The sequence below is a fragment of the Ischnura elegans genome, chromosome 7 (assembly GCF_921293095.1).
Source record: "Ischnura elegans chromosome 7, ioIscEleg1.1, whole genome shotgun sequence".
Taxonomy (NCBI): Eukaryota; Metazoa; Arthropoda; class Insecta; order Odonata; family Coenagrionidae; genus Ischnura; species Ischnura elegans.
The window spans coordinates 5499188-5521988 of NC_060252.1; the positions used below are offsets into that span (position 1 = coordinate 5499188).

Sequence of the window (22801 nt, forward strand, 5' to 3'; positions counted from 1 at the left end):
CCATCATTACGACGACAGATGGTAATTTATTACGATTCGCACTTATAAAGATGCTCACGAACCAAGGACAACGGAGTAATTACCAGCTTACACACGGAATGTTATTTCATCGATGAAAGCAAAATCACCACTGCCATTGAATCAAAGGCCCGGGAGAAAGAAAGAATATCACACCCTCCGTGTTCCAACCCACTCCGTGTTAGATTACTAAGAGGCGGGAAGAGCTCACCACATCTTTATATGTGGAAGGCAAAGTTCTTTTCCCCGGGCCAATCAGCATCTTGAGTATTATTTATGTGTCTGAAGGCTTCACCCAAGAAGTGACCCCAGGACGCTTCGATCATCAGCCAAGCGCTCTGGCCAATCACGCTCGAGGAAGGAGAGTTAGGAATAATTGATAATCGCTGAGATAACCCCAGATATAGTTTACCACTTAATAATTATTGGCCCATTCAGGCAATTCTCCCGTTTCTTTATGCCTTCGTCCCTTCCCGAAAAACACGGAACTCGTCTACTTTCCATTTACCTCACCACCATTACTCTGTGGCTCGGAGATCTCCCTCGCCTACAATTCCCTCGACACCCCTTCATAATAATCACCATCAGACTGCCTTTATTCCTCTTCCTTCCCCTCTCACCCATAGATGCGGCTGCGGCTGTCATTTCGGTGGACGGGGTAACTCGGGTAACTCAGGGTAACTTCCAAAACGTAACTCAAGTGCTGATCCCGATGCAAACTCGACACGATTATTACGTCAGTATTACGAAACCTCCCCCGACGGTTCAAGCTCAGATTGAATCGCCAGGTTCCAATGTGTCCGCCGCTGTCCCCTCACGTGAAATATCTCGCGTAAAAACACTTCCACGAGTTCTATACTCCAGTTTTTGATAAGCAGGTCAACACGAATGAAAATAGTTTATGTAAATGCATTATTTTGTATGTTTTAACACAGTCAATCTAGCTCAATTGAGTGGATTTGGAGTTCGTTTCTCAAATAGAACACTAACTCAAACACAACTTGGGACTGAGAACTGAACCTCCGAGTGAGCACTCAACATTGAGTCGGGATCTGGAATTTCCTAAGTATCTCAGGCCACTTAATGACACATTGTTTTGGTGATTGTTTTTAGGGTTCATTCCGCGTTGACTCATATTTTGGGGACAATATAAAAAAATATGATTCAACGCGGAATGAACCCGAAAAACAATCACCAATTAATTCACCGCGGAAGCCTTCGTAACACTTTTGATGCATTGTTTTGCTTTCTTTTTGTAATTTTATTATTAAATAATTTCCTTAATCCAATCTTGAAGGTCTTCTCGGTTCTTTTTGGATTTTATGCTAAATAAACAATGAGAGAAAATCAGAGAAAATTCAGAAAATAGTTTCAGGCCAATGCGATAGTTCAGCGATGAGTTTGATGAGAAACATCGCGGCGTTTTCAAATTTTCCAAAATTGTCTGAACTTACTGCTTCCAAGAATCAACCGACACATGCAAATTGTTGAATGTTCAATATGTTCTTTTGTTTTCTATGTTACTTGAATGGTTGTTTATTTAGTTGTCATGTTTTTGGGTACTATTGTTGTTGTACAGAATCGTGTGGTAAAATAATCGGTGATATAAGAAGAACAGAAATCGAGTGTAAAAAGGTACATTACCTAAAACAAATGGTCGGTAGTCTTTTTTGCAGTAATATAGAGTGGGTAATTTGTTTTAAAGGATAGGGAAATACGGAGTCTAATGATAATGCTTAATAATAAAAGGAACACCTGGATTGGCCATTTTCTTCGACACCGAAAGCCTGGGTGAAAGTATAGTAATGTGCAGTAGAGGGAAAAAAACAAATAGAGACGAAGACTGGATTCGAAGGGAGGGTTGGTGAAGGGACCTGGATGCCGCTCGTGCAGAGAAGCGAAAAGATTGGCCCAAAGACCGGATAAAACATTTACACACCAATCCTAATATCATAACCATAGAAGAGGAATTCTTTTCCCAGGGTCACATCGAATTTCTGGGATTTTTCTTTGAGGGTGACCTAAAGCATTCGAGATTTGAACCCTGAACCCTTGGGTGTAAAGCCAAATGATTACTCCACTCCACTACGACGTTGGATTGAACTGAAGAGCGAAATTTGGAAAACAAAGCTCCCAATTGCCGCGCTTCATAGTTAAAACAATTCGAGATGCAAGGGAATTCTTATCCCGCAATTAAACAAGGTATGAGTGTCACTTAATATGAAATAATGAGTGACGGGAGAAACTGTCCCTTATTATTTAGGCCACTTGATCCATAATCTGAATATAGGAAGTTGATTTGATCAGTATCACTGAAAGATACGCGGAGGCTGTGTCCTAGGATTAAATTACTTGAGCTATCATTCAGAGCGGCAGGGATGACCTCCTTTGGGGTTTTTCCGTCCGCCCACCCTCCATCCATACTGTGTTGACCATTTTCTTCCGCCTGCAATCCCTTCCCGGCACCCCTGCTTGTTCCCACTCCATTCTCAGCTATCCTTTCGAGGACTTCTCTTCCCCACCTCTTCCTTGCTTCACTATGCTTACTCCCACCTCTCATTGGTGATCCTCATGATCTTTGAAGTTGTACGCAGAAAAGTTGAAGCAGTTTTGAAGTTGAGTGTTTTCTCACCATCTCCCCACTGTACGCCTGTTTCCCACCCTTCCTCAAACTTGTCTAATCCACCCCATCCCTTCCACAAAGGTACACATGTGGTGATCTTGTGTACCACAGTGTCATACACCAGACGATGGCTCTTTGAGCCGAAACGCGTCGTATGAATTAAAGTATTGTGGAAAAGTGAAAATCCATTTTATTTCAACAAGAAATCCCAATGTGGATAAACTGTCCTCGGGATTCCCACCGGGTTAATTCTTTCATAACGACGAACGTTTCAAGCTCCGTCTCGGCGATCATCATCAGGGCTCCACCCCATCATCTACAATTATTTACGATTATTTATTATTATTTTTCCACGGTTATTTAATTCGTACGACGCGTTTGGACTCACAGAGCCATCATCTGGTGTATGACACTTTAATATATCAGAACATGGGATTAACACCTATGAGAAAGGGATGGAGTGGATTAAATCAACATTCAGCCCTGATGATGAGCGCCGAGACGGAGCTCGAAACGTAAGCCGTCATGAAAGAATTAACCCGGGCGGAATCCCGAGGACAGTTTACCCACGTGATTCGCCGGGAAAACGTCAAATCGTATTTAAGAAATCCCAATGTTTATCAATTTCAGTCGACGACACGAATGAAGAAGAGAATTTTCGAGACAGTGGCACTCATTCGATTTCTCGGAGGAAACTCCCCGCGGATAGAAAATGTGGGCGCGACAACTTCTGACGTTCGTCGACAGCAAGTTGAAGAGCGCGCTGTTTCCTTCACGCCAATCACTTGCTTCACTTACTGACGATTCACCAAACCATTTGCGATCGGAAGAGAGACAGCATTCGAGTAAAAAACTCGAAGACAACATCCAACTGCAAATTTCTCTTTCAGCCATAAGGCAGGTGTTCATCCTCCAGAATATGACAGATGCAACTGTTCACACAAGCTTAACACCGTACGCAAGTGAAAGTAATGAGGGATTCCCTAAGCGAAATGCGAAAAGGAATCGAAGCAATCGCTCTCCACGGATTTAACCAAATCGTGAAGAATTCCTTTGATTAAAATTCATTCATCATAAATTATTATATTTTTTATCATTATTTAATTCAGCCTCTCAATAAATTATTATATCTTTCATCATAATAAACATTTACATCGCTAAAAATACTTGAATTAGAGAGTGCTCCTATTATTGTCAGAATCGGTCAGGGCTGGAACACATTTTTTGATTTCGAGTCGCGATCTGTCTTCTTTATAGGTGACAAAAATTCAGTTGCTTGGGCTGGCACAAATTTTACTGAACAAAGGCATTCGAAGGAAGGAGGTGGCGTCATTACTGCTTTTCTCTTGCGTACTTGAAGCAAGACGAAATAGGCGACGCATCCTGTGACGCAATGAGCATTATACCTGAAGATGCACCACTCTCGCAGTTCACTGACTTCCTTTCATAAAATTACATCGACGAAGAAATTACACCATTCTCGCGTTGTGTTTGGGCGTCCGAGTCCTCTGCTGCGTGATCCGAGGACATCTATTGCACGTGAGAGCGTTGACTCTCGTCTCAACTTCTCATTCGAGTCACCTCATCCCAAAATTTTCACATTTGCCAGCAAAAAGTGCCGATGAAATCATACATTCGGCTGAACGAAGTCAGTTATGCGTGAAAACGGACCAAAATAAAAGAGAAGGCTAATATTTATTTCTAATGAAATTAAGCAGAACCAAAAAGGTGAAATGATCCATCCTAGTTTCTATAAATTATTTCTTCAAATTGGCTTTGCAATTGTGGTGTATTCTTGAGTCTGTCCTTTGTGACTAAGGGCGAAATTTTGACTTCATGATATTGCTGTTCTACTTATAAAAACTTCACTTTAAATTGAATTGAAAGTTAATTTTGGTTTTTGGTTTGCTCAATCATGCCAAATATATGACCCCAACAGCTAATTAAAAAACTTTTTAAAGGTTCTTGACATCCTGACGTGTATAATTCCATGCATACTAAAGATCCGAGAGATATCAGCGATACGCGAAGTTTGGACGCTCGCGGTCAGGAAAGTTGGGTTGGGGGTAATGTGCGGAATGTGGACAGTTGTGGTCAAGGCAGCTCTTTTGGGACTGTGCGGAAAACGGACGTTCTTATCTTCCGATGAGGACGAGGTTGATGGGTGTGAGGAGGGTTGATGGTGGGGGAAGATTGAGGAAAGGCGAAGACGGAATTAAGGGAGGATCATAAACTACTGTCCGGCCGCCGAGTTGTCCGTTGACAGCTAGAAGGGGCAAGGTAAGAAAGGGAAACGCCCACCTCATATGTAAACAAAAGGGTTCCCTGAAGAAAGGAGCCAGTAGGGAGGACGAGGAGCGTGAAGGGCCAAAAGGAGGAATTCCCTTGTTTTGGTGATATGAAGAGAGGCCTTGTTTTGGTGGTTCAGGCTTGTCTCGGTGCTTCATGTGTACGTGACAATGTCGTATGACTAGGGGAGGGTGTGGGGTGCATTTGGGGGACAGCGATTGGTTGCAAACCGTGCTGGTGCAGGGTTCTCCTAATGCCCCATTCACATTACGATTGTTCCAGCGATTGTCGGAACTATCGTGCATTCACACGACTATTGTTAAAACCTGTGCTGCCCTCTAGAGCTGACATCTAAAGTGAACGGGAAATTGACGTTTAGCAAAGGTGTTGAGGTATGCAGGGACAAGATATTACTGTGTTCAACGTGTATTTACAGAATAATTTTTCTTCCGCCCATATTCTTCCTTCCTTGGACAAATCAATGAAAAAAATAGTTCTTCACGAACTTTTCGCCTTTCTCTTGTCGCTTCCGTTTCCGGTCTCCCAGCGCCTAACAATCGTTAAATGGCAACGTTCGGAACTGCCCCAACTGTTGTCAGGACATGCATTCACACGGCTAGTTCGGCCGACTATCGTTGGTACGATCGCTTGGACAATCGTAATGTGAACGAGGCATAAGTGCCTACTTTTAAAGTGCAATCGGACAATTCTCGCCGGCTGGGCCGTAGCGAGGGACAGCATTAACATTTGCTGGGGAATGCTCCAATGGACCCAACCTTCAGCCATGGCCTGCAGGTCCGGGGCATTGAAGGTGCAGGTGCATTACTATATGATGTTGTCACTCTCCTTTGGAAAATGTACATGGCACACACGCGGACTCTGGGATTTTTCAATTTCCTCCAAAGTGCAAAAGTTCGTTTATGGGGATGAAAAAAGGGGTGCAGTGTAAGTGAAGCACTTGCTCAATGCCCAGGCATAGAATGCTCTTGAAATTCTGCGTTACCTATTTGCAACATCTCCACGGCGTCAAGTCTATTTCCTTGTTAGCGGAGGATGTCCGTCGTGAAATCACTGCAGAAGTTTCTGCCAATGAAATTATTGGCTAAACTCGATTGTTCTCTCTTGTTTTTGTTGTAATAATATTTCGTTTCACTCACCCTAAGGCTAATACTTCTCTCTGTTCTTCCCCATGTATCTAAGTTCACATAATTCGCACTTAAGGGTGTAAATTCCACTTGTATGGTCGGATGGGAAAGGATCTTCGCTGTCGAAAAGAATTTTTCTGAGAGTTGAGGGGGTGTAATACACTATCCTGCATTTTTCTTTTGGGAATCGCGAGGCGGCAGGGTGGGAAACATTTCCGCATTTATTCCAATCCACCTCAGTCAATCTCAGACAACCATCTGTCGTCGCCCCCCCCCCCCTCCTCTCCCCCCCCCCCCACGACCCACAATGACTGCGTGGACAAACCTCTGCCTCTTATGCTTGTCCCTTCCTCATCTCTCCACCCCCTCCCCTCTCAAAAACTCATTCTCGTTTATATGTGAATGTAAGTAACTTACGATGTATCCGAGTCATGTAACCTGGGTCGTGCCTATTAATCAACTATTTTCAGTAAACCTTATAAAGTTTTATTGTTTAAAATGCCAATATAGAAAGGTTTCACACCGTAAAGCACACTTTTGCAATGTTCCGCAACTAATTTAATTTCCCAGCACATTTCATCGCACACGTCAAAAAATATTCCTCACCCGTCCATTTTCACTTCATCATAACATAAAACAACTCGAAAGTTGCGGCCCACTTTTCATGAGTTGGTGACGTAATTAAAGTTTCGGCTCATTAACTCGTTCTAATAGCACCACTTATTGAATGCAAGAATAGCTCACAACATTATCAACCACAACGGAACCACGCGACGTCGCGACGCGACGCGTCGCAATGCTAGGCCTAGACGTGGGTGAAAATCCGCTCGGCAGAAGTCGGAGACGTTATCAACTCATCAGGTCGTCGATTTCTCGCCGCGTTTAGCTCGAGAAATAGGCGACAGATCGGAAAACGGAAAATGTTGATATATTGAATTTTAGAACTATCACAATCGACAATTAAAAAATAAACTAGCCCATTATAAGTGTTGATTGGCATTGAATTAAAATTTCATTGAAGCTCGGCAGCGGTTCAAAAAGAGCTAGTTTGCCTTCTCATATTTCTGGCTGAAATCGCTGCTATCCGCTTGAATGATTCCATTCATTTCCGAAGCGAGTTGTTATTATTGTTGTTATTTACATGTTATCTTTCCGATGCAGCGTAGCGTTGATAAGCAGTGGAAGGGGAAGTGAGGTTTGCTCGTGTGAGTAAATATGAGAAAGAAAATCGTTCTCGAAGAAGAGGGAGTCTGGAGGCATTGACCTTTGACATAGCGGAGTAGTTGCGTGCATACGGGCAAGATAAAAGTTGACGGACGAAGACCGCAACCATACACTCACAAGCCATGTTTATTTTATTTTCCTTGAACTTCAATGGTCAACATAGAACTGAACGCAGAACTTATTGTGAGCCTAGAGAAAAGATGCGCCCAGTCGTAAACTTAATCTTCCCATCGTTCGGTAATCGCAGTGTAGGTATCATATGTGAAGGAGTCTATGCACAAATAGGAACGTCTGCTTGGAGTAAGAATCGGGCCAAAAACATTTAATACACTGTCCGCTGTAAATAAAAGCCGTAATCAACAGGAATCGCAATACTGATCATTTTTCCCGTTAGACTGTTGAAAAGCCGCTTAATTTGTGTTTTGCATTATTTTCCTTGATTGTGAGTCGTTAACTGTGACTGAGACCACTGTTACTGCTGTCATTTTAATGGCATACATTTTTTTGGTTCCGTAAATAGCTTAGGACTTATGACAATGGGATCATCTGAAGCTTCAGCTATATTCTATTCAAGCGTAAATGTACTGATTGATGGATGCAATCAAATAATTAAATCATCATCTATCAAAAGAATATTGATATTTCCCAATGACGAAGAACCGTAAATATTTAGACACTTGCTATGTGCGTATTACATTCGCCCCCTAGAGCCATTTACCATACTTCTCGTTTGAAAGCGGAAAATATTTTCAAAGTTTCATTTCTTTCCATTTATAACTGTTTCATCATCATCGATTTTATGATTAACTAGGCATGAAATGCCCAAAGAGTGAACTTAAATCCATTACACACCCTTAATACAACTTCTCGGAGTCATCGCTGGTTGACGTAAACACCGAGGCGAATATGAATGGTGAATATCGATGGACTTCGATCCATACTCATTCCCTCTTCTCACCACTATCAATCTCGACCAATTGCGCTATCACTCTGTTTAGATGTCCACGTGAGGAGCCCATTCATGAGGTGACTTCAAGACGCTAGTTGTGACGGGTGAAGAAGGCGCGCCACGACTTTTGAGGCGAGTTATGCTAATAGTTATAAAAAAATTTAGACGCTAGCGTCCATTCCATTCTCAAGTAACCCATCCGCTGATTGATTACATTATATAAGTCGAATGGATGAAAGCAACTGACGCAGATGATACGAACTCTGTTCTTCGTGATGAAGCTTCCCATGGTGAAGCCAATGCATTGATACAGTCCAGCGCAACTGCTCGAGGACGAAGTTGAAGATGGGTGGCTCAATGAAGTCACTTCACCGCTTTGAGGATGCCGATGATCTCTTCTTCCGTTGCCACAACATCGGACAATGGCTTATGTCACTCAGGTCCACATCTCTGAGTAAAGTCCGCTTTAAATAAAAACGATTAGCCATAATTTAACTGTATTTAGCATGAGATTATAGTTTCTTACCGACAATGGCGGCACAACTAGATAAAAATAGCGGTAAATCTGTCAAAACTAACGTTAAAAGGTTATCATAGGATTTGTTCGGGAATTACAGCCTAAACTAACCGTTGGATTTGATCGGCAATGATTAGCTTAAAAATTCTTGAGTGCGCTCAGCTGCATTCGTTTGTTTCGCCGCATTTGTTTTCTTCCGCGAAATGTTACCTAAAACGAAGAATCTTTAAATAATAAATGTACAAAATTATCGTTTAATCTAAGTAAATTGACGATAAGAGGTAATTATGAGATCAGTTAAGCTTGTTATTAACGGAGTAAACTTTGCGTGAGGTTTGATCGATATTGATTAGCTTAACAATTCTTGAGTGCGCAAAGCTGAATTCGTTTGTTTCAGCGCATTTTTTCTCTTCCGCCTTTCGTAAGCTCTCACCATGAATCATAAAATAAGATATTGTGTAATGAAAAATACCCTGGATGTTATAAAAAAAGAGCTAAGCTCCGTACAAGGCAGCTAATTAACGGCTCGACCAAAAATGAATACATTTCATGCGGTAGTTTTCTGCCAGTTTTTTACACACTCAAAGGGTCCCGTAGAAAGTAATATTCAATTAAGAGCCATTGCAGTGAAAATAATTTTTCGTTTAATGCTTAGTATTTCGCCAGAGCATTAAACCTTTCGCAAGTGGTGTTCTCAATGTATTCCCCTATTAGTTTCTTCGACATCCAAGCAGTAGTCATCTGTTGCAGCAATTTCTCCGCAATGAGAAAATGTCAAAATGAAATGGAGACTGAAGGAGTAAGACGGGCTTAAGGCAATACATATAGGCGAGAAATCCTCCGCGAGGGAACCATCAACGCAAGAGTGAAAGAGCGCAGCGCCGCGATCCGGCTGGAGAATGCAACTGGAGAAATCGGTCGAGGCATGTCACGCTGCGCATGGACACGAATCAGACATAGCAGAGTACAAAGAGAGAACCCCACTGCCCTCACAAGAGTTAGGAAACAAGAATTTTTGGAAGAGCCCTCGAGACAAAGAGCCATAAAAAGTTTTAAAGAGACATCCCCATAATCGGATGGATATATATTGACGCGCAACATAGAATAAATTATTAGCCTCGCACCCAGGCACGCGTCCAGATGTATTCTTTGAGGGGTGCTTCGGTGGTGTGCGGGTTGCCTATCCTGATATTTTTTTAATTCAAATCGCACGCCTCGAAAAATCAAACATTTCGTTAAATCAGCTACAAATATCTGAAACTTAAATTCGTCATTGGTCATTGGCAGATATTGCGAAATGTAACTGTATCGATCAAGGAGGTTGTAAATATACTGGAGGGGTTCCGGGCGTTGAGCGCAGTGTGGCAGGAATAGCTTGGGTAGGATAGCCACGCCCACTTTGACATTGATAATCCCATTAGAGTCAATGCTAACTATTCGGGGTGAAATATTCGGTCACGATCGTTGTTACGTAAAAATAAAGTATCGCAAACGAACACAGTAAACCCCTTTTTCTATCATTAGGGGAAGCCTTCGTGAAAATATGCCTCGAATATCTTTTCCCAAGGAAAAATTATTGTCAATCACCACGATTCTGCTGTGCAACCAGCTTAGCCGAAAATAACATATTACAAGTGTAAAATATCCATTTCCCTGCACTTCTACCGGTAAGTAATTTGATTACAGCCAATGGAAATCTTACGATAGCGGACCGGACGCAATGATAGTACGAAAGTATGTTCACGACGATATATCATCACCACGGTAGGACTAGATGAATAATTTAATATACGCAGTAGTATGACAAACTATCGGAAAACTCCGACGACAATCAAGAAGTAATCGTTGCATTTTCTTTTATAAATCAGAGGCAATATAAGGAAGAGATTACTTTATTATATACGTTCACTGTTTGAGACAAAGTCCGAAAATGATCAAACCAAGATGGCGGAATTCTGACCACGCTTAAAACTCGAATACAGCGCCTACAGTTGCTACCTCCTTGGTATCGATAGACAGAGGGAGAGTCATATCATAGGGTGGTTGGGTGCCCCTGGGCTGTAGTGTCCACCTCTGCACGTGTGACGCGGGGCTGCTGCTGACGTCACGAGGGGCAATGATTTCGAAGCTGTTCTTTTAAACCGCCGACTAAAGGACCCAGAAAAATGAACTCCACCCCTACCCTGAATGTGTGAAATTCATACGCCTGTGGGTTAGTCTGTGGTGAGTTCTACCCTTACCTATGCACATCAACCATCGGTTTCAGAGTTTGAGTCCTCGGTTGAATGAGCACCTAGTATTAAGTACAGTAGTTCCTTGGGATTTCAAAATATGGGCAGCATTTACACTTAATGGCTTGTACAGGAAGATCTCTACCATCACCTATCCTACCCTATATTTGGGGCTGAATCACCGAGTGAGTGAGTGAGATTTCCCCGCTCCTTCAAACGTCGGCTGCGACTTGAGCTCTTTTTTGCTAGCACAATTCATATTTTTAGTAGTGTTTTTAAGAATACACAGTCGGAGTTAACGATGCGGGACCGAATCGAATTTGTGTTCGCCGAGGAGGCTTTTTTGTTCATCCTTTCGCTCCGCATTCAGCAACATGCATTTCGAGACGGGAGAGAATTTCTCTTTGAATGCACACGCGCGGGAAGCACTAATGCTCCGAATGTAAGCCCAGCATCAATTGTCGTTAGAAACGTATTTAAATCAATCACATTTTTTTGTTCTTCTTTAAGGTGGTACTTTTTTAATGTCGGACGACGAATTTTTCAAGTGCTTTAGCTTTATGTTGAACTTCACCGTCGTAATGATTAATGCCGGATTTTCAAAAAATTAGCAATAAGAATAAATGAGGATTAACGAAAAAATTATCTTTGACGTATCAGGGCATTCACAGAAAAAATAGAAGGAAGTGGACACCATCTAACATTCATATGCAGAACTATAACGCCACACTGCCGCAAATATTATATGTATTGAAATTGATTTAAGCCCGTGGCGTAAATATGGGGGCGGGGGGAAGATGAGGGGGATAGACCCCCCCAAAGCCTAAGAGAAACAAAAAAATCTTTAAAACTATTGTTTAGCTTTGACATATAAAGCTGTATCTGCCTAAATTTAAAGATTATTTATTAAACATCGAGTGTGACCCAAATTTTAAGAGCAAAATGATGTAAAATATATTTCCAGGCATGCTATTTTTTTTAAATGACATGCCTAGACATTGCCTGGGGGGTGGTCGCTCCCCCCAGGCTTCCCCCCCCCCCCAAAAGCACATTCCTGGGTAAAAATTTTTAACAACAAACAACAAAATCTAACGACTTTTTTGCATCATATACATTTTACCTACACTCCAAGAAGTATTTTATCATTAATTAATCGAGGTCAAGAAAAATTAATTATTGTACATTGTTGTATTTTATATTGTTCTCATGTTGTCATTCACAGCCCTGATGATAGTTTAAAATAAACTGAAACGTTCGCTAACAACTTTTTGCATCACATACATTTGACCTATACTCCAAAAACTATTTTACCATTAATTAATCGAGGTCAAGATAAGAAGAAAGAAAAATTAATTATTCCTGGGTACGCCACTGAATTGAGCTGTTGCTTATCATCTCATCGATATCTTTGCCGGAGTGAAATTCTCAATTCCATATAATGTCCACGTCATTTTTCACTTCAATTTATCTTCTTACCCAATTCACGGTTAAAACGAATAAAACGCGGTTGCAATGCGCACGAAGAAATTGAATAACCAAAGAGTCACGCTTATTTTCCGTTAATTCAAAATCGACCATTTCACACTAATTTTCTCGCCAACTTATCCGCACTATTTTTCCGATGAACGCCGCCATTAATGCATGGGCCCTGGAATCTCATGTGTGCTCAGTACGGAAAACTTATAGAAAATTGTTTCTATAAAAGCTGTAAGTTTTTTCCTCAACTGCATAATCATCATCTTGGCTTGCATAAATGTTACGAACAACATATCCATTGGGATCATTATGGCACAGAGTTCTTTGACGGATGAAGGCAATACTTTGTGGAAATTCTGAACATTGAGCATGGAAAATGAATCAACTTAGTATTTACCACACAGCTGTATACGTATCCACGTAGATTTAAACGACTCAGCTTCATTATCAAGACAGGGAGCCAACCGGTAAACATATTTTGCAAATGATTTTATCTAATCATCATCTCATAGCCATATTTTGCCAAACTGCCACACACTGGTCTCAAGAGCGAATTCAAATTAAAACTCTTACAATTACCTGAAAAAAGGTTCAGGTGAAACTGTTTAGGTATTGCTGAAATTTTTAGCCATTCTATTTCATCAAATGTATATATCTTGAATATATGGGCAAAGTTTAAAGCCTCTCAGGTGTTTTAAACGGTTTTAAAGTCTGATTAGTATCCTAATGGATTTCGGAGCCTCCTTGGTTTATCTGCGGCCAACCAATCTTGTCGATATCCTCTTGATTTTTCAAAGGACCCTTATAAGGCCGAGTCAGCCAAGGATGAAGCGAGTAGAATCCTTGAGAACTCTCGACCTTTTTCAGGATAGAGAGTAGGTCAGAGCGTAGGCCTAGTTTAGGACTAATTAACGATGAGGTATCTTTTCATTTTCAATGTAACGATACGAAGTTTAAAAGTCAGGAGAGCATGGATATTAATATTTGCAAGGGATCAGAAAAATCTGATAGAACACATAATGATTTTCAAGTTCTGATAGAGACTCCTTCGCCACGGGACTTAGAAAGAAAAACTTAGCAGCGGTCATTTTCCGTCGTATTAAAAATAAAATGGTCGATTTCCACCTGTCCCATGAAAAACAAATGACGATACATATTGCCATAAGAACTGATAGTTGACCAACGGAAGATATTCAAGACTGAGAGATATTTCCGAAATGATTTACAATATACATGAAAGACGGGGAAGTGCGATGAGGAGGTGGCAAATTATGTAATCGCTGTGAAAAACAGCATCGCCAGAAGAGCAGAGCGATATGGAGAGAGTGTTGTGTTCTGTTAAATGTGCGAAAGAGTAAAAGTAAAACCGAAGTTATTCTTCATTTGAGCATAATACGAGGCCACCAGATTCTAGACAAAACTTATTTTTATGGTTAGATAGCCAGATCGGTCGTTTTACTTCTAATAAAAAACAATCTAGTGTCGTGTTCGAAAGTGATTTTGACGTTCCATTTAAGGAGTCGTGGGCGTATTTTCCGCGAAAGTGGCGCAAAAGACAGAGAGCTATGCGAAATTTTGCTTTTTTGCTTTGATTGATGAGAGTTCTCGAGAAATGCGATAAGGAGATCAAAGAAAGAAGCTATAGGTCTACCAATAAGTTAGGCCTCATCTGGAATATGAAGCCAGCGTGTGGGATCCATACGAGACGGGAATGACTGCAGAAATCAACAGGGTGCAGCGCAAGGCAGCCATATTAGTAACGGGTTGCTACGATAAACAGGGCAGCGTGGGCACAATGCTCGATGGCTTAGGCTAGGAGTGGTTTCTCTAGGAAAAAAATATACGCAAATATAGGAGAGGACGCGTTTGCCTATGATATGAATTGTATACTCCACTTACCGTCGTATTGTGATGGAAAATATCATGAGACGAAAGTAAAATAAATAGGCTCCAGAAGAAGGAGATATTTAGAATGGCGTTCTTTCCTAGGACTATCAGGGATAGAAACAGATGTGCCTAGAAAATAGTAATTGTAGATGACAAGGCAGTGTGTAATATACTTTTCCTGAAATAGGTTAGTCAGTTGCCTCCCCTTAATACTTAGTAGTAGCTTGTCTAAATACACATATATTAATTATCCAGCTATTCGTGGAAACAAAAATTAACGTTACAGGTGACCTTTCATGAAATTGCCCTTATCTTTGATAAAGATTCGTAATGGTATTCACTGTCTATTTTTCTTTCTATCTCTAGGTATTCTCGCCAAAATGGCGCACAAATCGGAACTCATCGGACAGCTGTTGCTGTCTCTGCTTGCGTTGGCGTCCACTGCAACATCAGCGCCAGCAAGAAGGGATCAACCTCACATCATATTCATCCTGGCCGATGACCTTGTAAGTTCATTCAAGCCTCTCAGACTAATTGACGCCCGCCGTAAAATATAACACACCATGTGCTACCATATCATTTGTTTGACAAAAATCACATTTGAGGTGACTGTATAAGGATAATTCTTCACCTAGTTAAGTAACGAAGTTTTCTGAAGTCATTCTGTCATCTATGGAAAGGATTTTTGATTGTTACCCTGCACAGTATGTCAAAATAAAAAATTCACTCTGCAAAAGGCTAAACTAACCGTTATTTAAAGATATTTTGCACATCTTGGAACTAAATTTTCAATTTATCACCACCTAATTTAAAATCAGTCTTTTTTATAAAATATACGAAATGGGAATCACAACACTGCGAAATACTTCCTTCTCACCGAGTTTAGGAATGGCTGTTTTCTTTCGATAGCACCTGTAGCATTATATAGTACCTATAGCATTAACTTCTCGATGAAAAAATAAAAAAAATTATCATCTGTATTTCTATAATTCCGATTGATGAAGCAACAACGAAGTTCACCGGGTCATCTCGCCATCTTATTTTTATCGTTTATTTGCTGGTGATTGATCACCCCCTGCCAAACACCCTAGAGGTGGCTCGCAGGGTATCATGTAGATGTAGATTATATGATTAAACGTCTTGTTTTGTTTTAAAAATCCCATCAGTATTACAGTCTGAGTGAAAACTAGAAGTTGGTTCTCAATTGTTCATTTGCATTTCCACGTAATATTAAATGATTTTCTTTACGATTGGCAGGGCTGGAACGACGTGGGCTTCCACGGCATGGACCAAATCCCGACGCCCAACATCGACGCCTTGGCGTACGGGGGACTCATGCTCGACCGATACTACGTCACCCCGCTCTGCACGCCATCTCGCAGCGCTCTCATGACCGGGAAACATCCCATACACACAGGTGGGCATCGCACACTCCGACCAGAGGGTCCCCAATCGAATCCCGGCGCGGACGGAGATTCCTCACAGCACTCGACAGTCCATTGGACAGCCACGGTCCCCATGGCACCATCCGTTAACGGTGTTGAGTAATCGTTTCATTAATGCCGATGTCTTCGCCCTGCCTTCCCCAATGACGGCGCAAACGACCTCAGCTGTGTCCCCCAAATGAATACCTACCGAAAGATGTCTTCTTTTCCGGTTTCGCGGCGAGCAAAATCGGATCAGCACACGAGTGTTTTCCAAATCCGCCTTAACTTCGCTAAATTTGAGATTTCGAGGAGAAAAATATCCCATTTAGAATAAAATTCGCAAATTTCAGTTTTTGGACTGAAGGGAAAATTTGATTCGGAAAAAAGTCACTTCTCTCGGGATCAAATTGCGCGGGCAGCATTCAGAGATTTCTACGATGAAGTAGCTAAGCCAGGTCACATGTACTTTATATAAACTTTAATTAGTTACGGGTACCAATTACAGTTTTAACAAGGAACTGTATACAGCCACAATTGTAGTTACTTTTCATGAAAACTTATCTAAATAATTTCCTACCAGTGATGCATTGAATTGCATGATGCGTAAAGGCCGTTTTACACGGTACACGGAATTGCGCAGTCTGACGTACGTGTGAAGGCGCAATCAAAATTGCGTCGCGTAAAGCGGTGAATTGCTAGAACACATGCGAGAATGCGTGGATGCGAGACGGCAAAATAGCCCCTGTTCTAATTTCTTTCATGCATTCGCGCAATTCCACGCCATTTTAAAAAGTAATGCAGCTCTAACCTGCGCAATTCCGTGTACCGTGTAAAACGGCCTTAAGAAACTGCTGTATGGTGTTGCTAAGCCAAACCCATTGCATACTGCAGTTACAGTAGTATTAACAAATAATGCATACATTTAACACATGATTCCCAGGTGAAGCATTAGCGATAGTTATGTATCATAACGTTACGTGATTGGTTTAAGTTTCTCGGTGCAAAAGACGGGCCAACAAGAGAAAGTAATTATCCGGAAACGATGAGTGGATAACATCCCATATGACAGAATTCATTCACTTCGGGTTCATGCCGCGCATTGATTCATTTTTTGGGGAGGAGGAGACAGTTTGGACTGCATTTCAGCGGGCGTCGCGTCCTCAATTAAATAGAGATAATTTCCTGAATGTGTGGTGACAGTCGGGCCCGTTGGGGTCATTGGCCGGTTGCCCATAAATGAATAAACGCGGCGAAAACCCGAAGAGAATGAATACGGTTAATAATATCTCTGGGTAAGCTTCAGCACACAAACTCAGAACGCCTAGAGGAACATAGGTACTCCATGCGTGGCAGCAGACGAATTGTTTCCTTACATCTATGCTTGTATTCTCATCTGTAAGAAGATTCTTCTTTCCGTAGAAAGCCGCCTTCGCCTTTGTTATTCTAACCACTATTTCTTTCTCGCTTCGCCCATCGTTGGTTATTCGGCTTCCTAAGTAGAATAACTCTTTCAACACTTCAACGTTTCGTTTTCCTCCTCCTCCTCAATGCGCTTTCGTTTAATGTTTTTCCAGGCCTCCTCTATTTTGCTGCATACTAATATCTAGTCAAGAAAGGTTTCGTGCTTTCCCGGCGAATAGACTTAGTGAAGAGTTCTCGAGATCGCCACCGGGTCAGGAACTCCATTACTGGCAGTTATGCAGTTCCTGACCCGGTGGCCATCCCGGGAACTCTTCACTAAAATATATTAGCCTTCTTTTCGTTGATTTTCCACTGATACCTGGCCATTGTGCTTTCCATACTTATCACAGTTCTGGAGGGTAACAGCGTGCGTTTTTCTTTCACATAAGGCATGCAGCACACGGTGTTGTACGGGGCGGAGCCGCGCGGCTTGCCGCTGGACGAGTTGCTGCTCCCGCAGTACCTGCGTGCCCTGGGCTACGCCACGCACGCCGTCGGCAAGTGGCACTTGGGCTTCTACAAGGATGAGTACACGCCCACGCATCGAGGCTTCGACTCGCACCTCGGCTTCTGGACGGGACACCAGGACTACTTCGACCACACGGCCGTCGAGAAGGTACGCAATCAGCATAGCAGGTACCCACACAATTCGTGGTACACTTATGTTGGGTCACCTTCAAGGACGATGTAGTAGTAATCGTCTAGAATATTTAGTCGCATCGACGTCATAGATCACACAGAAACTTCAATGTATCATCATCTCTGTAATCATGCATTTAAAACCTTTTGTGCTACAAAATTACTAGGAAATGTTAAACCACATATTTATATTTTTGAGAAAAGATCTGCCTCGTGTGAGAACACTATGACTTTGTCCATATTTTAAGGATTTGCTTACGTTCGTGGTACCTTGATAAGCTTACGTATGGTATTTCAAACAATTAGTATATGGAGACACCTGCACTTTGGGCATAAGGGTGGTTCTTTCTCCACTGTAAAGACATACGAGTGAGGCAATGCGCAATCCACAATTTAGTGACCAACACTTTTTCTCGCCCGCTCATTCTCATTGATGACGACCAGGCTTTTGTCCATTTCTCGAATAGAAAACGGGGGAATTGAGCTCTAAGGCTTCAAAGATGGAAAGAAACGACTCAAATGGCCGATTGGTGATATCTCCCAATGGTCGTTCACTTTGCAATAAATCAACCACAGCGTTGGTGTAAGGGAGAGATTGGCGGCAGGGACCAAACCCCCAGGGGGGGCTCCCCACCGGAACAGCCAAACTCACAATTAACACATTTACGCACACACTTTCAGCAGGGTCTCTCCGGACGCCCGATTACTTGAATCGCCTCGTAAAAGCGAGAGTTACCAACCACGAGGAGTAGAGAGGAGAAGTGTTCTGGTTCTCGGCAAGAGGCATTTACGTCTTCATCTTATCTGCGAAAGTACCGTCGATTGATAAAATCTTCACGGGAAATCTGCCGGGTAATGATGGTCATTGCTCTCCTCTCAGCTTACTTATTCTTTTTATTCTCATGGGGTTCCACGATTTTCTGAGGTTAAAACCCGCGTCCCTATTCATTTTATTCTTTGCGATTCTTATTTGAATGGCCTCTTTTGTAAGACGGTCCCAATATCCCTTTGCCTTGCAGAGGATTTTTATTTCATTGAACTTGATGGTGTGATTGTTTTTAATGCAGTGGTCGGTATATAAGCCCGTCAATAACCAGGTCCATCATTCGCCCTGAAGACGATGGCAGAGAAGGCCATCGAAACGTTTGCAGCAATGTCCATCCTTACCCGGCTGATTTCCCGTGAAGATTTCATCAACAGTATTCGCCGGGAAAACACCAAATCCTTCTTCGTACCGTCGATTGTTACACTCTCATTTAACCATGGAAATTTATATTTCACCTTTCGTTCAGAACTATGGGCTTCAATGTGTATTATGTCGAACTGTGTATTTAAAAATAGTTTAGGTATGTTGTTCGTTTCATGAAATCACGTTAAAATGAGATATAAAACTGTAATATTCACTCTTAAAAGAAATAAATGATGAAATTTCTCATCGCAGTAGCTAAATTACTTATAATATATTTTTCCCCAAGATAATTAGTCTCATTAGATAAGCAAGACCTCACTTGGAGCATGCTTTAGCGAGTGGGACCCCACTTTGTGAAGGAGGACTGATGACTGAAATGAATGGAGTACTGTACTGAGCAGAGCGACCAGATTCGAGATGAATTCTTAGGATAAAAATGGAACCGTTTCCGATATGTTAGCCGAGTTTGGATGAGAATCTTTATAGGAGCTTAGTCCAAAGTATAGGCCGAATGTATTTAGAAAATTCGGAGAAGAGTTCTCAGGCGACAGGAAAACTACCATTCGAGCTACCGAGCTATCCAAACTACCACACCAGAAAAGCTAAGAAATTTCCTTCCAAACATTAAACTACCATTCGTTTACCGTCACACTTTATTACTCCGGATCACGGGAAAAAAATTAAAGAAATTGCAAAACAGAGAGATCAAAAATGCCATATTTTCCTAGTACAATTGATGATAACAACATTATCTCGATTAATAAAATAAATAGTCACCCGCTAGAAATGATTATTTTATTTTATATTTTATTCTCAAACCACCGAATACAGCTCATATTGGCCATTTTACATAGCATTATTTACATTCAACAAATTTCACAAGTAAACGTAAACGAACAACCATCCCCTGGACAGGGGAAAAACTACCCAGGCGGGACTCGAACCCGCGACCTCTTGTTTAGCAGGCGAGGACGTTACCCCACCGACACCGAGGCCGTCAGAGGTAACTTTTTCCATTGTTTAACCTTGCATCGAATCACTGTATGAATGTAGCCATGTTTTGTAAGGATGTATGTACACGTATTTTTTTGTTATTGTGTGTGATACTTTCATGACCTTGTGGTGTGCATGCTGTTGATTCGCCGCCCCCTGCCAATCACCGTAGAGGTGGCTCTCATGGTGTATTAAGATTAAGTTCTACACGCACGCGTTCTGCTGTTCGCATTTCCATTGCCTGTTCTTTCTTGCCGTGGGCATTAGGGCTGGTGGGGCTTGGACATGCGTCGCAACATGGACGTCGCCTGGGATCTTCACGGCAAGTACTCCACGGACGTGTTCACGGACGCCGCCGTGAACATCATCAAGGGTCACGCCGCGGGCAACTCCACCGACACGCCCCTCTTCCTCTACTTCGCGCACGCCGCAATGCACTCTGGGAACCCCTACAACCCGCTGCCCGTGCACGACGACGTGGTCAAGAAGTTCGACAAGGTCAAGGGGTACAACAGGAGGAAGTTTGCCGGTGTGTACAACAATTGGATAGAGCAACTCTATTCCCGGTCCTGGGGAATTTGTTCCCATATGTGAATTTCACCGCCGCTCACGTGGAAAACTTGAAACATACCACGTATGCCTTGCCTCATAAATAATATTTAAGCTAAAATCTTTCCCAAAAATTCCCAACCCGGTCTCTCGAATAAGAACATCTCAACGGCAAAGGGTTTTCCGTTTTCTATGTTTCAAATATTTTGGCAAAGGAGAAACTTCGCGAAAAAGAAACATTTTGCCAATGAGTGGAACACTGACAGTGTTTTTTTTTTAGGGTGGAGGTTTTCGGGGTTGGCACCGCGTAGATTGGTCTCTGCAGACAACAGTTTCGCCGGCATTGCAGCAGGCTTCTTCAGGTCCTCGCCTGAAGAAGCCTGCTGCAATGCCGGCGAAACTCTTGTCTGCAGAAACCAATCTACGCGGTGCTAACCCCAAAAACCTCCACCCTGAATCTTCGCCACACCGCGAAAGCCTACACAAAGTGTTTTTTTTTAATTTCATTTCCAAACAGCCATGTTGCATAAGCTAGATGAATCCGTTGGAATGGTGACGGAGGCGCTTCGAGAGGCTGACATGCTGCGAGATTCGATCATCGTGTTCAGCACGGACAACGGCGGACCAGCGGCCGGATTCAACCTCAACGCAGCCAGCAACTGGCCACTCAGGGGAGTAAGTGCTCTCATCACTCACCAACGCTCCTCCAGGCAAAAAAAAACACAACAACAATAAAATCGATATTCTCGATCGTCATCATAAGTCCACAGTCCTCGGATTGGTTTGACGCAGCTCTCCATTCCGATAGCCTTGACGCACTCCTTCTCTTTTCCATTCTAAACGACCTGCCCAACCGGGGAATTCAGTGCCCTTTCCCCAACCGAGTAATTGCAAACTCCTCTGCCCTGTTTTTTCAGACTGAAGAGTACGGTCTCCCACGAAAAAAACTTTGAGCTCTTTGAGAATAGCACCGCCTTGCAAGATCATTTCACTGTCGATGATTTATAAAAAGAGGATGAATTTGAGCAGTATACAGTCATATTTCCTTCAGAATATGACTTAATTTACAGTGAATATAAATTAAAGCTACCCAGTGATAAACCAAGAAAACATGTTTCCGTAATTTTGAGTGTTTTAAACGGCAATTTCAATCTGATCTAGTTGAAAGTGATCTGAGCTATTTTTCCAAACGCATCTTTTACGTGAATAAGGCGACCTTTTTTTAACAACTACTCTTGAAACTGCTTCATATCCACGCGCCTAAAGTTAATCTGGCCAAAGCGTCTCTAACGCCCCTTCCCTGGAATCAGATATTTGATGCCACTTAGTGATCGTGAAATTTTCGATGAACTCTGTGATCTCATCTCCATGAGCAATATGAAGTTGTGGGAAATCGAGAGCAGCATAAAATCCGTACAGCGAAATATAGGTACCTACTACATGCGACGTTTTTCGGGCGCATCTGAGGTGTCTCGGCCGAAGTCATCCTCCTTGTCGTTCCCAACCTCAAATTAGCTTACGCAGATCTAAATTAGGCATTTTCTAACACCAGACTTCATGGAAGAAAGTCTCCTTCCCCTCAACACCCCGACTACACTGAAAAGAATAATCGCTCCACTTCACTTCCTCGCTCATTCTTCTCCGTTTTTGACAGCAATAGAATTCATTTTCCCCCCTCACACCTGGTATACTTCTAAAGCAAGTTCAAGCCTTCCAATCGATGCCATGGGTGTTGATGAAATCAGTGCGAAGATTTTAAGAGCTATTATTCCTACCTCGATCCCAATGAAACTGAATATATATACGAGGGATATCCAGAAATTAACAGACGTTTTGAAATAAAAATTTAAAAAAAGCGAAATAAAAATGTTTATCATTCACACTTTGAAGTTTAACTCTTTGCCTATTTTTATCCATTATCACCATTTAAATTTAGGCATTTATCATGACGTGGTGAAAGCTTTTCAATAAACCCTCTCTGTAAAAATCTGCCGCTTGCGAATGCAATCACTGGTTTAGTTACACTGGCATGCGGTTCATAGTCGGTTTCAAATCGCTAAGTAGCGAGCCATATCTTCAGTGATGGGAACACAACACATGGTAGTCCCTCAGCGCTAAATCCGGGCTGTCCGGGCTGGGTAATTGAGAACTTTCCATCCCAAACCATCCAAGAGCTCTTGGGTT

General features: G+C 42.1%; 1 protein-coding gene across 1 annotated transcript in view; it reads left to right on the top strand.

Annotated features, from left to right (window-relative positions):
• Positions 1-22801, top strand: part of LOC124162383 (arylsulfatase J) — a 52903-nt gene that overhangs the window by 14036 nt on the left and 16066 nt on the right. Inside the window, exons 2-6 of the mRNA XM_046538903.1 lie at positions 14726-14865; positions 15617-15776; positions 17637-17863; positions 20336-20597; positions 21135-21292. Coding sequence (XP_046394859.1) covers positions 14740-14865; positions 15617-15776; positions 17637-17863; positions 20336-20597; positions 21135-21292 — 933 coding nt within the window. The 5' untranslated portion in view covers positions 14726-14739. The remainder of the gene's footprint in view (positions 1-14725; positions 14866-15616; positions 15777-17636; positions 17864-20335; positions 20598-21134; positions 21293-22801) is intronic.